This window comes from Nannobrachium achirus (genome assembly GCF_963921795.1).
Source record: "Nannobrachium achirus genome assembly, chromosome: 16".
In the NCBI taxonomy this organism is placed as follows: domain Eukaryota; kingdom Metazoa; phylum Chordata; class Actinopteri; order Myctophiformes; family Myctophidae; genus Nannobrachium; species Nannobrachium achirus.
Window position 1 is genome coordinate 38,926,466 of NC_137823.1, and position 15,000 is coordinate 38,941,465.

Here is a 15,000-nt window from a genome sequence, read left to right on the forward strand (position 1 = left end):
CATCACAGAGTCCACAGCTGATGATGTGGCGTGATGTCATACAATAAACAAACAAGCCCTATATACTGATGTGGAGATATGAGCAGGGCAAAGGTGTGACGTGTGACGTGTGACCGACCGACCGACCGACCGACGGCCGGTGGAGGTTTTCATTGCGACCGTAAGGTCGCAGTTTAGTATGAAAACCTCCACCGGCCGTCCGTCGGTCACACGTGCGGTCGACCGCACGTCACACGTGCGGTCGACGTGTGATGAGGTCACGATGAGTCATCTATGCCCAAATATAGATTTCTAGGTCAGATGGCCCATAGAGTTTGTGATGTCAAACCTAGCAACCCAATATAAACAAACCTGATGTCAGACCTGAAGTATCCTTTTATACCCATATATGGAGATACAGAGATCTCCATATATGGGCATATTAGAAAGCCCATATATGGGCATATACGGATGACATCAGGGATATCCATATATGGGCATAAAAGGGACAAGGGCTTACAGTTAAGAGATCTCCATATATGGGCATATCAGAAAGCCCATATATGTTCATATACTGATGACATCAGGAATATCCATATATGGGCATAAAAGGGACAAGGACTTACAGTTAAGAGATCTCCATATATGGGCATAAAGGGACAAGGACTGTTACAGTAGATATAGAGATGTCCATATATGGGCATAAATGAACAAGGACTGACAAACACTGAGATCTCCATATAACCTATGGGAATATAAGGGACGAGGACTGTCAGCTTGTAGACCTATTTTCTAAATATTGTTGTACATTAAAAACTTGAAATGGGTCGTTCTGCATAGTACTTGGGATTTGTTGATGTAAATGTTCACATAGAGTGTAATAATTGGTAAAACAAACTTTTGGCCTATTTGTGGAGATAAGCGACCAACGGTCGCTTATCTCCCGATTAGGGAGTCTTACTGGTAGTAAACTGCTCCCTGACGGTCGCAATGAAAACCTCCACCGGCCGTCCGTCGGTCGGTCACACGTCACACGTCACACCTTTGCCCTGCTCATATCTCCGCATCAGTATATAGGGCTTGTTTGTTTATTGTATGACATCACGCCACATCATCAGCTGTGGACTCTGTGATGTCATCGTATCGCATCAGTATATAGGGCTTGTTTGTTTATTGTATGACATCACGCCACATCATCAGCTGTGGACTCTGTGATGTCATCGTATCTCCATATATGGCCATCTCCGTATATGGAGATATAAGTCGTCCATGCCCAAGTATGGGCTGGTGAGGTCAGACTTTGTGTGATGCGTAGGTTATCTCCATATATGGAGATTCAACATTCCAGGCAATGCTCTCTTCCCTGGTGAGAATTGCCCCTTTATATAGGGCTTGTTTGTGTATTGTATGACATCACGCCACATCATCAGCTGTGGACTCTGTGATGTCATCGTATCTCCATATATGGCCATCTCCGTATATGGAGATATAAGTCGTCCATGCCCAAGTATGGGCTGGTGAGGTCAGACTGTGTGATGCGTAGGTTATCTCCATATATGGAGATTCAACATTCCAGGTGTAACTATGGCTACCCGTATGACGTGAGAGGTGGAGGTTGTGATATTGTCGCTTATCTCCCGATTAGGGAGTCTTACTGGTAATAGCCTACTATTTTGTGTCACTCTTTGTTCTCAGAACAGGAGTCCACCGTGACTGGTCAACACAACCAGATTGACACAAGTAACGAACCAATTAACGCTCTCCAACGTCATGTACTGAATCAATGCTGTGAGCCAATCACCTCTCGGGGGTAGGCGGTACCAAGTGATCACGTGTCCGCAACATGGCAGCAGCAAGGTAGTTTCATTTCAGAGCTAGTAGAAGAACCACTGCAGACTGAAACTACACGACGCTTTGTTTTCGTAAACAATCAATGAACTTTGGGTTCGGTCTCAAATGTCCACTTGGAACGCTGGGATAACCAAATAGCAGCATTTTGGGCACATTTAGCGGCCTCTGCACTGCTAGAGGTAGCCAGGCTGGCAGGCTGCATTGCATTCTGACCTAGTAAACACGCTGAGTAGTGCTGCTGGTTCTCATTACAGTCACATAGAACTGTAGCTGTTCTGGAGCAGGACCAGACCACCAGGACACAGATCTGAGTACAGTTGTTCTCACACTGCAGGGGATGAACAGAAGGGACAGACGAGAGAGAACTAGGAGGGGACGAGAATGGCACAGGACCACACGGGAACAATGGTAAATACTAGCTCCTTTCGGAACCCTCACTCCACTGCTACGCAGCTCCGAGATGGGGTTCCTACTGGTAGCATGCCGGAATCCTGCGGCTGGATCGCCGATCCGCCGTTAGCGAACACTTCTTACCTTTGGTGAACACTCTATCCAAAAAGTGACGGGTCTCTGTTAATCTATAATCGTTTTACTTCTTTAAGGTGGAAGAAACTCGAAGCAAGGGGGTGAAATAAAGTTTTTATATCACTCAGAAGGTCAGCCGGCTATGTGTTTTCCCGTGTTTTCCCCGTTGTAGTCTCGCGTGGCTGTGAGCATTTGACCAAATCGCGGAGGCAACAGTCTGGCCACGCGAGACTACAACGGGGAAAACACGGGAAAACACAGAGCCTTCTGAGCGATATAAAAACTTTATTTCACCCCCTTGCTTCGAGTTTCTTCCACCTTAAAGAAGTAAAACGATTATAGATTAACAGAGACCCGTCACTTTTTGGATAAAGTGTTCACCAAAGGTAAGAAGTGTTCGCTAACGGCGGATCGGCGATCCAGCCGCAGGATTCCGGCATGCTACCAGTAGGAACCCCATCTCGGAGCTGCGTAGCAGTGGAGTGAGGGGTTCCGAAAGGAGCTAGGTAAATACACAATATTATTATTATGAGCTGTTCGTACAATAGCAACCAGAAGCTAGTTTTCCTATATGGGTCACATGATAAAATCACATCGCAAATACGAGTTTTATAACAATGGATAGATGGGAAAACAAATATATAGGCCTACTATATTATAAACTCAAACAATAAATTGATAGCCGTGATTACTTAGATAAATGCGTCAATACAAATGGTTGGATGCAGTGCAGTTTCTGCATGCTATTTAGTTGCAAGCAACTTTGCTGTCAGATAGCAAAAATAAATTCAATCAATAAATTTCTAGTGGTGATTACTAAATGCACGAATCCATAAAAATGGTTGTAAACAGTTCAGTATATGCATGCTATTTAGTTGCAAGCAACTTAGGCGCTATCAGAGATTGCATTGTTGCAACTTTGATGCAGTTAGCAGCTATCTGCATCAACGTTGCAATGGACCATTCATTGAAACGGATAAAGTCCTTTCTGATTGCTTTAATTAACTCACCAATATTGCTGCTGTATGTAAAGCTTGGGTTATCCTCTTGGTCTGTGTCAAGACTGTTTGAAATCCATTTGTCATGTAATTTGTCAGTGAAGCCATGATTTTGTCTTGTGTCGAGTTTCACTCCTTTTAAATCAAGCAATCCTGCATATATGTGTGCAATCTTGAAAACGTGGTACACAGGTGGTAGCAAACTAGCAACTTGGAATGCAAATGATTAAGTTAATTGACTACAATTGACAGATAATTATGTAATCCTGCTGATTACTTTTCAACTTAACCAAAATGCGAATGTCTGTCTTTGTTCCTTATTATAAATAAATCCCTAGTCCAACCCTAGCACAAAACAAACCAAAGCCATCCTTTCCCATTTGCGTTTGTTCTGCCACAAATGCCATGAGTTTTAAGCAAAATATCAGTGAACAGCAATTTGTGACCATGTCAGGGACTAAATTACTGAATGAGAAGGAAGAGGCCGCACACTCTAGTCTTCAGCCACGATGCAAATAATTTATTTAACCAACGTTTCGACTGTTGCCAGTCTTCATCAGGGTTTAACAGAATTACAGGAAAAACATCACTTTTATAGGGGCTGGGAACAAAGGTGGAGTCATCTCGGGGAGGTGTCCTCAATCTCCCCATCAACATGGGTGGGGTGGGTGATTGCTAATCACTGGCAGGTGAAGTGACTATAAACCTTGCTTGTGTGCCCAAGTGACTTATACATATGTTCATTTCATTATTCATCTGTAAATATTAAAAAACAACGACAATATATAGATGGAAAACCATTCTAGATCACCCTGAGACAGAAAATGACACAGACTAGAATCAAAGAACTCTCCAGCAGGAGGGGGCAAACAACAGAACTAATTTTGCGAAGAACTCATGACTGGGAGACTACACCAGATAAAGGAACATCAACCCATTTCATCTGTCTGTTTGACTTGTATTGGTCTGTGGGAGAAAGTATCAATACACACACATAGATAACTTAGAAACGTACTGACATTCCAGACTCTCTCCTGAGGCAACAAGGCAGCTAGACCACTGGTTCTCAAACCTTTTCATCTCAAGGACCCCCAAATTGATATATATTTGGCTACACCAACCCCCATCTGCAAAATGTTTAGGCCAGGGACCCCCCTCCCTGTGACCCCCATTGTGATACTGTGTTAACCAAATTTAGCTGGGGACCCCCTGGAACCCCCTCAAGGACCCGGAGTCCCCGAGCCGCACTTAGAAAAACCACTACGCCAGACCATGTCCACCACACCAATGCAACTAGTTGCAACTTGCAACCGGTTGCAAGAAATTGCAGGGGTCTGGAGTCTGGACTGACCAGTTGCAGACACAGTAGTTGTGAATAATTGGTGTGGACTGGCATTTGTGAACACTACTGAGCTCTTAAGCTGCAGACGGTGCAGCTCTACTTGAACCTTATTGAAAATAACTGATATACAAGATCTCATGGCATCAAATTGTGCCGCTTTGTGAGCTTGTAGATCGGCTACTTTAAACGAAAATATTTTGGTGTAGAGCAAACTAGTACTTAGCCCTGGTGGACTAGGGTCAAAGTGTACGTGGTTAAGCTTGACACTCATTTCATTTCAACAGCATCCTACAGATTTGAGACTGAAAAAGACTTAAGGTTTGCTTATTTTGACCCTCAGGCATGGCGACCCTCGACCTGGATCTTCTTCTCAGACGAGTCAGGATGGTTCAACCCCCTCTACCTCTGCATCCAGCACCGAGCCACCTGGTGAGTACAGAAAGAACAGGGGGCGGCCCTGCCGGCCCAGGATTATATTACACAATATTGACACCGGGTGAAAAAAGTGGGTTACAGAATCGTGGGATACTTGGGCGGGGCTAAGCCTGTCACAACTATTCCAGAATCGCCTAATCCAGGGGTCTTCAACGTTTTCAGGCCAAGGACTCCTTAGTTGAGAGAGAGAGATGAAGCAGGGACCCGCACAACCTTGTCATAGATTCCATATTGTTTCATTATTTGACAGCACAATCATTAGTGTTTTTTGGATTCACGTCAATTTGTGTTTTCAGATATTTAACCACTTGAACTGTCAATACTTCTCCCCTCTACACCAAACCTCTTTGCCGAAAATACAAGCTCACAGCACCTCGCAGCGTGAGGCGTTGTGAGCTTGTAGATGTGCTATTTTTGGCTTAAGTTCTCAGAATCTGGTTAAGAATCTGGCATTTTATTCTTTTCTTTCTATCACACAAAGATTTAGAGGACCCCCTGTGGTAACTCTGAGGACCCCCTAGGGGTCCCGGACCCCCTGTTGAAGACCCCTGGCATAATCGGTCGGTGACAGGGCTTTTTCAGTTGCAGCCCCCACCCTCTGGCACTCACTCCCATCTCCCACTCACCCCCCCTGTAACCCCCTCAATGACTCCTACGCCTGGGCATCAGATGAAAAGAATAAATGGCGAGCAGGCCATTGAGCTGGAACCTGTAAGCATGCTGAAACTGGAGTGAGCGTAACTCGTGGCTATATACAGTAGTGTAATGAGCCATCATAAACTGTTCCGATTGTGAAGACAGGACCAACCAGATAGAGTGGACCGTAAAATTGACACACAGAGACGCAGCCTAGAGCCTGGGTCGGTTGAGTCCAGGTTATTCCAGTGTGTGCGACCAACTTCTTGTCTCTTGAAGACCACTGTTTTAATGTATTCACAAACTGTGTCAAGCGTATCTTTTTTTCATTATTTTTGTAACCCATTTTTTCATTTTCAATAAGTAATCCTGGGCGCTACATTCCCTCTACCAACCTGGGGAGAGCAACGGACTGACCTCATGCTTCCTTCAATGCATGAGGAGTCCAAGCCGCTTCTTTTCACCCAACAGTGGGGAGTTTCCCCGGTTGGAAGTAGTGCATGGAAGGAACACAGATTATTCCAAATAGTTCGTTTTCCTCTCCATCATGCGCCCTGGCTGGGCAGGGGGAGGCAGTATAGCGACCATGATTACTGCATGTTTTCTGTGAGGGTACCTACCTACCCTAGGGAACACAGGGAGAACATGCAAACTCCACACACCTTTTTCCAACCCCACCTAGGGTATTGGCACTGATGATGCAGAGGAGAGAACATGCCCACCACAGCGTCCCCAGTGGGAATGGAACCCAGGACCCTCTAGCTATAAGGCGACAGTGCTACCGACTGCTACAACGTGCCCCCCTTGCCTTGTTTTTGAGCGGTGGTCACAACGCTCCTATACGTGGCCGTGTGTGTGGGTCTGTCTGTCTGTTTGTCTGTCTGTCTCCGTGTCCGTAGCCTGCAGTAACCTTTTCTGACCACACATGTTAAGGGAGGGGTGCTGTTGCACACACACACACACACACACACACACACACACACACACCACCGCTCAGTTCACACGAGTGTGATTTTTTTTAACCAATGGATTCCCAGATTGAAGTGTCCTTGAGCAAGACACTGAACCCCCCTACTGCTGCCTCCTTTGTGTGGGGTAGTGATGTGTCATTCATGAGTTATTTGTTCATCCTTCACAATGATCAATAGAGTGAACGGGCAGTAATGGTTGCCAGTTAGCGAACTTGGCGCCCCATCATTCAACTAGGAAAGAAATAATGATCGGTGAACGAATCATTTGAAAGGATCATTGCCACGAATGAAATGATTTGTTCACGGAAATGAACGGTTTTACCCACCACTATTGGGGGGGCCTCTGCTCAATAGCTGCTATATTTAGGATGGCTTTAGCCTCGCTTTGCCAGACCTTTCACACCACTCCGCTTGAGGGTAGGCGGAGCTGTGGACCGTCTGGCTATGCGAGACTAGGATGGCTTAAATGCTTATGAGGACATAAGTTATAGGTGTGTGCCAGTCATACGTATGGGAACCAGTCAGTCTACTGCTAGATTTCTACTCCACTATTTGCTTTCCTCATGTTCTCCAGGTGTATATTATCACCGCTTGAGGTTCCTTGTTTGTATTTTTAACGTTTACTTAGTTATGTTTATCCTTTATTTAACCAATGTAAAACCACATTGAAATTATCGCTTTGTCAAGTTGGCCCCATGCCAAGAAGGCAGCAGACGTATAGTTTAACAACTTAATAAAATCACATAAAACTTTTACCTGTAATATTATTTTCCTTCTTAGTTCTAATATACAGTAAGCATCACTGATTATTTGCCACTTGGTCACCCAGCAGTATTGCATCTGTTCAGTGACGTCATTACGTGCGCGTCCCGCGTCTCTGACGCATTCACGTTGCCTAGAGACGCATTCACGTCATTGTCTTGGGGTCCCACGGACGCATCGCCTCCATTGGAGTCCACGTTAAAATAATTTACCACGTCGCGAAAAAAATATATTTTAAAAAGTCCACAGACGCCACCATTGTTCATGGGTGAAGGCATGCTACTTTACGCTATGTTAACACAAATGAAATCCGCGTAGAAAGTCTTAAAACAGACGATAGAACTAACGACAGTGTGTTTTGAACGCCATTTTGTGTCCGTGCATGGTCACAGAATTCAATGGGTGCCTGAGTTTTAGCGTAGCACCGGGCCGCTCTCTGACCATAGTGGCACAGCGTGTTAGGTGATACACCAAAAAGGGTTCCCCCACAGAACGTGTATGCAAGGCACGGCGCAGAAACGTGACGTGCTCACTGCTCAGACAGCGACCCGCCTCCTCTCCCCCTGTCCTCTTCATTCAATAACAACTGGATATACACACGCTATTTATAGATGTGGTGGACATTGGACAACGTGTTAGAAGCCACACAGGTCTTCATTGCGTCTTTACAACAATAGCGACGATTAACGTCGTGGTGAACATGGTCAAATAACCTTTATTGGCTCAACTACAACACGGAGGAAGCAAGCTAGCCTAGCATGTATGCTATCTGATTGAGACAGTATGTATGTAGCCTAGGCTGCCTAACTGATTGATTGATTATAGTGTTTTCGTGGCGGCGCCGTCCCTTTGGTGGTCAGCCGGGGCAGCGGACCACCGCGGCCGCCAGTGCCTTGCCCTCCCGCATCCATAGAGGGGCGGCACGTCCCTCTATGATCAACCGTTCAAAACAAAAGTAGACGATCTACAAGCAATCCCAATCTACTGTTTTTGACCCAGTCCACTGGTTCTCTGTACAGCAGAGCAAACACAAGCACGGCAGAGAGCATTTCCCCCATTCCATAGAAGCAGTAACAGTACAAACAGGAGACATCTCACTGAGAAGATCCATATATTATCGATGTATATAAAATAACAGGTGGCTGTTGATTATGAAGACTCGGTAAAAGCTTCTATCTGCGCCCCCAAGTGGTCAACATCCGATATTACCGGTTCGGTATTAAAAAAATCAAACCGTCACATGACTATTTGGAAGTATTAAAATTGTAAGACTTGGAATTGTGGTTCATTTCTTTCAGACACATTTCTACGTAACATGAACATAACCATATAATAACCAATTCAAGTTAAATGCTGCACTTTGTCAAAAATGACATGACGCGTTGAATTTTTGTGGGACCCATAAAATATCCCTGGGACTCATCCGAAAGAGCCTTCTTGGGTCCCGGGACTCATTACATTAAAAACCTATTAACATCACTGTCTGTTGAGGCTGTCCGCATACATACATACATACATACATACACACTGTCAAGTGTTGGAGCGCTGAGGCACTGCAAAAAATCTTCCTTAGCCTGCAGGGAGTGTTTGCAAAGTTTAGTACCGATTGGTCCAATGGTTACTTTTTAAAATACTCAAAGTCGCTTTACAAAATAATTAATTTAAAACTGTGAAAATCTGGGTGCATTAAGTTAAGTGGTCAGCTGGGTGAGCCGTGTGCATTTTCTGAGCATGTTTAGAGCAAGCCCCCAGGACCGAGGGGGAGCTTTGAAGCAAAATGGACATGGTGGCCGTTTGAGGTACTGCAGTTGGGGCTTCTATTCATGAACCTCATGAACGCGCATCTAGGCTTCTTTGTATTGACGCGCGTTCATACCGGAAATGTTCGTTCATGAATTAGAGCCCCAGCGCGTCCATGAACACAAACTATGACGCAAAATGGCTTGTATGTGTCTACAGGAACACTTGAGGCAGATAGCCCCCCGCTACCCCCGCCTCCCCGTTTCTCGCTCCCAGACCACGCCCCCGACCGTCGCGATTGGCTCAGAAGCCAAATAGAAGCCCCACTACGTCACGTTTCAGAGGCGTTTCAAACGCGGAAGTACGCTTCATGCGCTGGGTGAGCAACTCAATGCAAGTGGACGGGCGGGGATTCTGGTGTCCTCTCTATTCTTATTATAACTCTATGGTTTAGAGCAATTGACTGTGTTCCAGCTTGGATCAGCACGGTTACTCAAGAAGTCACAGTGAGTCCAGACCTCATGGACTCGATATTTGGACATAACCTCCACCGGCCGTCCGTCCGTCCGTCCGTCCGTCCGTCGGTCACACGTCACACGCCACACCTTTGCCCTGCTCATATCTCCGCATCAGTATGACATCACACTGCTGACATCAGTATGACATCACACCGTACACAAATGACCCTTATATAAGACCGGCATTATCTACCGACAGATTAGTAACAAGATGTCAAAATCGTTGAAGGTTGAATCTCCAGATATGGAGATAACCAACACATCCCTGTTGACTCTGTGATGTCATCGTATCTCCATATATGGCCATTTCCGTATATGGAGAGCAGCCATAGTTACACCTGGAATGTTGAATCTCCATATATGGAGATAACCTACGCATCACACAAAGTCTGACCTCACCAGCCCATACTTGGGCATGGACGACTTATATCTCCATATACGGAGATGGCCATATATGGAGATACGATGACATCACAGAGTCCACAGCTGATGATGTGGCGTGATGTCATACAATACACAAACAAGCCCTATATAAAGGGGCAATTGACCAATCCCCAATCACATACACACCCATTGTAACTGTTACAATGGGTGTGTATGTGATTGGGGATTGGTCCATTCTCACCAGGGAAGAGAGCATTCCCCACTAGCTGAGTATCTTAAGATGGTTGGAATGATAAGCTATAAGCTTAGTTGATCCTGGCGATAAGGTCTGAGTCGAGGAATGCTCTCTTCCCTGGTGAGAATTGCCCCTTTATATAGGGCTTGTTTGTGTATTGTATGACATCACGCCACATCATCAGCTGTGGACTCTGTGATGTCATCGTATCTCCATATATGGCCATCTCCGTATATGGAGATATAAGTCGTCCATGCCCAAGTATGGGCTGGTGAGGTCAGACTTTGTGTGATGCGTAGGTTATCTCCATATATAGAGAATCAACATTCCAGGTGTAACTATGGCTGCCCGTATGACGTGAGAGGTGGAGGTTGTGATATTTGTGGAGATAAGCGACCAACGGTCGCTTATCTCCCGATTAGGGAGTCTTACTGGTAGTCGATGACCTCATGGTCTCCATATATAGGCAATAGGCTTGGATGATCAACCCAGATCTGGACATGGTCAACCCAGGATTCCATATTTCATGGATGATCATGACGTCACCGCGATGACACAAGCGAACCCAGCTAACCTGTTTAAAAGCAGCCGTAGTTTCAGTCAAAAGGTCTGTTCCACTTCCACCTCCGACGACTCCTGGATGCTGCCTAATACTTTCTTTTGAAGTCATCAGTGAATGTTATTGCGTATTATAGTTATAGTTATAATATTTACTTTTACGCACTTTCAACCAAACATGCCCTACCTATTTTCCAAACTAAAAAACGTTCTAAAAACAATAACAATGAAAACATTTGATGTTCATCAGTCGCGCATTCATGACCACCAATGCATGCAGGCCGAGGGAGACGGACCCGGGTCGGCTAGCGTGGCGGACTCTGACTCTGAGCTGGTAGCCTCTCAGATACAGACGCCATCAACTGAAGATCGGCAACAGACCATAAGATCACTTCTTACCACAACTCTGCAAAAAGACGACGAATGGTACCTGATAGATAGCCGGTGGTTCAGGAAGTGGGAGGGATATGTAGGATTTGATCGGAATGATGTCGCGGAGCAGAGCAGCCTACATCCAGGACCTATTGATAACTCTGGGCTGTTCTCAGACCATGAGACCCAAGTCCTCAAAGAGGGCCTTGTAGATCAGCAGCACTATGTTCTAGTTCCTACTGAAGCATGGAACAAGCTGGTCAGCTGGTATGGTTGTCCTGAGGGCCAGAGAGCCATTGTCCGGAAGGTCATTGAACAAGGCATGTTTGTTAACAAAGTGCAATGCAAAGTGGAGGTCTATTTGTTGGAACTGACTTTGTGTGAGATGGGCAAAATGGACAAGGTGCTAACGTGTCATTTCAGTAAAGCTGACACTATAGGTACCTTAGAGAAGAAGATGAGGAGGCTTTTTGGAATTCCAACAGAGAAAGAGACGCGGCTCTGGCATGTGGAAGAGGATAACTATTTTCCGTTGTACAAACCAGCAGACACCACCGTGCAGCATGTTGGTCTATACCAGGGGTCCTCAAATACAAATCTTGAAGGTCCAGAAATATTTTTTTGAAACAGGTCCGGGTCCGAAAAAAAAGGCGAAGGCGAAATAAGGCGGATACATTTATACAGTATTTACTGTATGTATGTATGTTTATTTTATAATCATTAGAATTGTTTATTTTAATTATTATTATTATTATTTGGAACTTTGGAAATCTCAGTTGGAACTGTTACCCCTGCTACCCGATGCTGGATAAGCGGTTGAAGATGGATGGATGGATGAATGGATAATTATTTATGCATGTAGAGTAGGCTACATTATTTACATTTATTGTGTAGCAATAAAACACTGGCTTATAGTTTAATTATTGGAAACTAAAGAGCATGAATGCAATATTAGGCTTGTCGTTCAGAATGGAAAATAAAGTGAAACTTAGCGTGAGGGGGAGAGGATTACTTGACATTCAGTTGACACACGTACTGCACAAGCCAGACTGTGCTGGTTGCCTATGTCAAATGGCCAGTCAAATCAGGGTCAACGAGTCATAGTTATTAACCTAACACAGCCTAGGATAGCTGGCAATAATATGCGACGACACATCACATTGTTAAAGACGCATGATCACGCATCGCGAGTTTCGCGACCATTTCTCGTCTAATGCAAGCAGTTGGAGCCTTACATCGTGGATATTAATGTGTTGCTGTTGTCCTCTCCAATTGAACAGCCAAAGGTAGAAGATCTCTAAGTTATTAATCCAGTGGGAGCAATGGTTTCCAAGAGGTTTTAGCAACTTTTTCAGGCAGCGAGCGGCATGAGTGTGTGGAGAGGGGAGGGGAGGGGGGAGCAGCATGGAGAGCGCTGCTTCGGAGGGAAGGAAAACCTTTGATCGACTACAAGCCCAGAGCACGTTGCACCCGCTACGCTTTGTGGGCTTGCAAATTGGCGTAGGGGTGTGTCTTGTGAGCCTGTGTATGTGTTTGAGCGAATGAGCACATACACACCCACGCACACACAAACACAAATCACACACAGTCAGTCCGATCGTCAGATACAACTGTGCGGAGATTTCTCAGAAATGTGCCGCGGTCCGGACGGAGGTGCGCCTGGGTCCGGACATGGACCGCGGTCCGCCTATTGAGGACCCCTGGTCTATACCAAAATATGGTTGTTGTGATTGAACAAATGAATGAGGATGGCACGTGGCCCAAACAAGCCTTCCATCCCAAACCCAGTACTGCTACAATACTTCCACTGGTCCCAGGAAGGCATTGCTTGATTTGCCACAGGACCTTCAATGACTTTAGTGTTATCAACAGAATCCAATCGAAAGAACAGTAGTAACTACAGCAGCACACCGAACAACAGCGTGCAACTGCGCAACACTCGATCTAGATCTAGTCAGAGATAAAGAGAGATAATCAGAGAATTTTTTTTAAATATTTTGTGAAGTAAAACTAATCCCCACAATATCAATATTGAGGTATTTGGTAATAAATGGTGTTATTTTGTCCATGTGTGCGTGTTCATTATTTCTGCTGTTGAGTCATGGTTCATTCCTTGTCTCTTGTGTTCTTTCTTCTCTCCAGAGCTGCGGGGGTTTTACTTTGACGCCGACAAGAACCGTTACTTCCGCCTGCTGCCTGGACACAACAACTACAACCCTCTGACCTGTGAACAGCTACTGGAGAGGGAGAGGGAGAGACGGAGGGCCGTGATGCTGACAAAGGACGATATGCCCAATAAAGTAGGTCCACTCTGGGAGGGAGCAGTCCTAGCTGTCCCATGATTAGAGCCCGTCCTAGACCAGTGGTTCTCAACCTGTGGGTCGGGACCCCTGCTATAATTCTTCCTCAGGGTGGGGGTCCCCAGTTAAAATATGATTATTGTGGGGTGGTCGTGGCCTGAAAAGGTTGAGAACCACTGTCCTAGACCACCTATTACCGATGTTTCAACCGGTATAGGATAGAATAGAATAAAATTGAGACGCATTGGCTGCAAAATTTGCAGGTCATTGGCCGAAACAGATGTAATAAAATAAGTAAAATAAAGACTGATCTATTGGCAATTTGGCCAATCTGATATATCAGTCTGGCTCTACTATACCCATGATAATTATTCGATTAATGGTAAAAGTTGTCGATAGAATAACCGCCAAGAAATGTAATCACTAGTTTCAGCCCTAATCTCTAGTTAAAAAGATGTTCTCATTAGAACAAGAAGAAATGTCATGCAGATATGTACTTCTACGCGAAAGAGCGTGTGTGTAGATATCGCCTCTGTCGGGTGGAAATGTCCAAAACCTTTGATGGTTTTGTGTGACGCACAGTATGAGCAAGTAGGGCATTAATTTACGGGGGTAAAAAAGTTAGAATATGAAGATAAGGTTGTAAGATATAATTGTTAGTGCCTTTCTTACAGCATTTATTGATGTGACAGTGGATGTGTGTGTTACTGTTTGACAGAAGGCTCCAAGACATGGTCTCAACACAGCAATACTGATGAATCAAAAACACCTCGGCCTGCTATCTGGGACCGCCTATTGTAGGTACTGTATCAGAACACTCTCTCTCACACGCACACACACAGACTTATGTCTGGACCGCCAAATAGCTACTAACTCAGTAAAATTGTGTTGCTATAGGGTCCAACTTTATTTCCTGTCAGGCAGCTACTCATATTCATGAACACAGCAACAGGAAATACAGTTGGACCCATCTAGATTGTGGTAGAATGTGAAAAGGACTATACCAGGGCATGACAGCTAATAAGTCTTTATGGACAAGTTCATTAAAAATGTACAAGTGACTTTTGTGCCTGGAAAGTAAATGGGAAATGTAATTGTCCAGAGGACAAGTTCCTCATAAAATTAATGTTAAGCCCTGTATACTGACTTTCCTAGGCACTTCCTCTCTTTCCATAGAAAGAAAGCAGCCCATCGTCTTTGCCCTGTCACACTGTTTCTCACATTTGTTTTTCCTCGACCTAGGATACTAAGTAAACAATGAACCAACATCTGTTTATGATTGATCTAATACTTTATCAGTTACATTAATATGATTATTAATGCTGTGTAGCTCTCTGTCCAGAGAGGAGCAGGTTTGTTTACATCTAGCGTGGATACTTTAATACCTATCGGAC

At 44.9% G+C, this 15,000-nt stretch overlaps 1 protein-coding gene across 1 annotated transcript in view; it reads left to right on the forward strand.

Moving 5' to 3' along the window:
* The first annotated feature begins 1,841 nt into the window (after positions 1-1,841).
* wdr21 (WD repeat domain 21) overlaps positions 1,842-15,000 on the forward strand; it is a 22,016-nt gene continuing 8,857 nt past the window's right edge. Inside the window, exons 1-4 of the mRNA XM_080745279.1 lie at positions 1,842-2,238; positions 5,036-5,124; positions 13,449-13,606; positions 14,325-14,407. Coding sequence (XP_080601405.1) covers positions 2,168-2,238; positions 5,036-5,124; positions 13,449-13,606; positions 14,325-14,407 — 401 coding nt within the window. The 5' untranslated portion in view covers positions 1,842-2,167. The remainder of the gene's footprint in view (positions 2,239-5,035; positions 5,125-13,448; positions 13,607-14,324; positions 14,408-15,000) is intronic.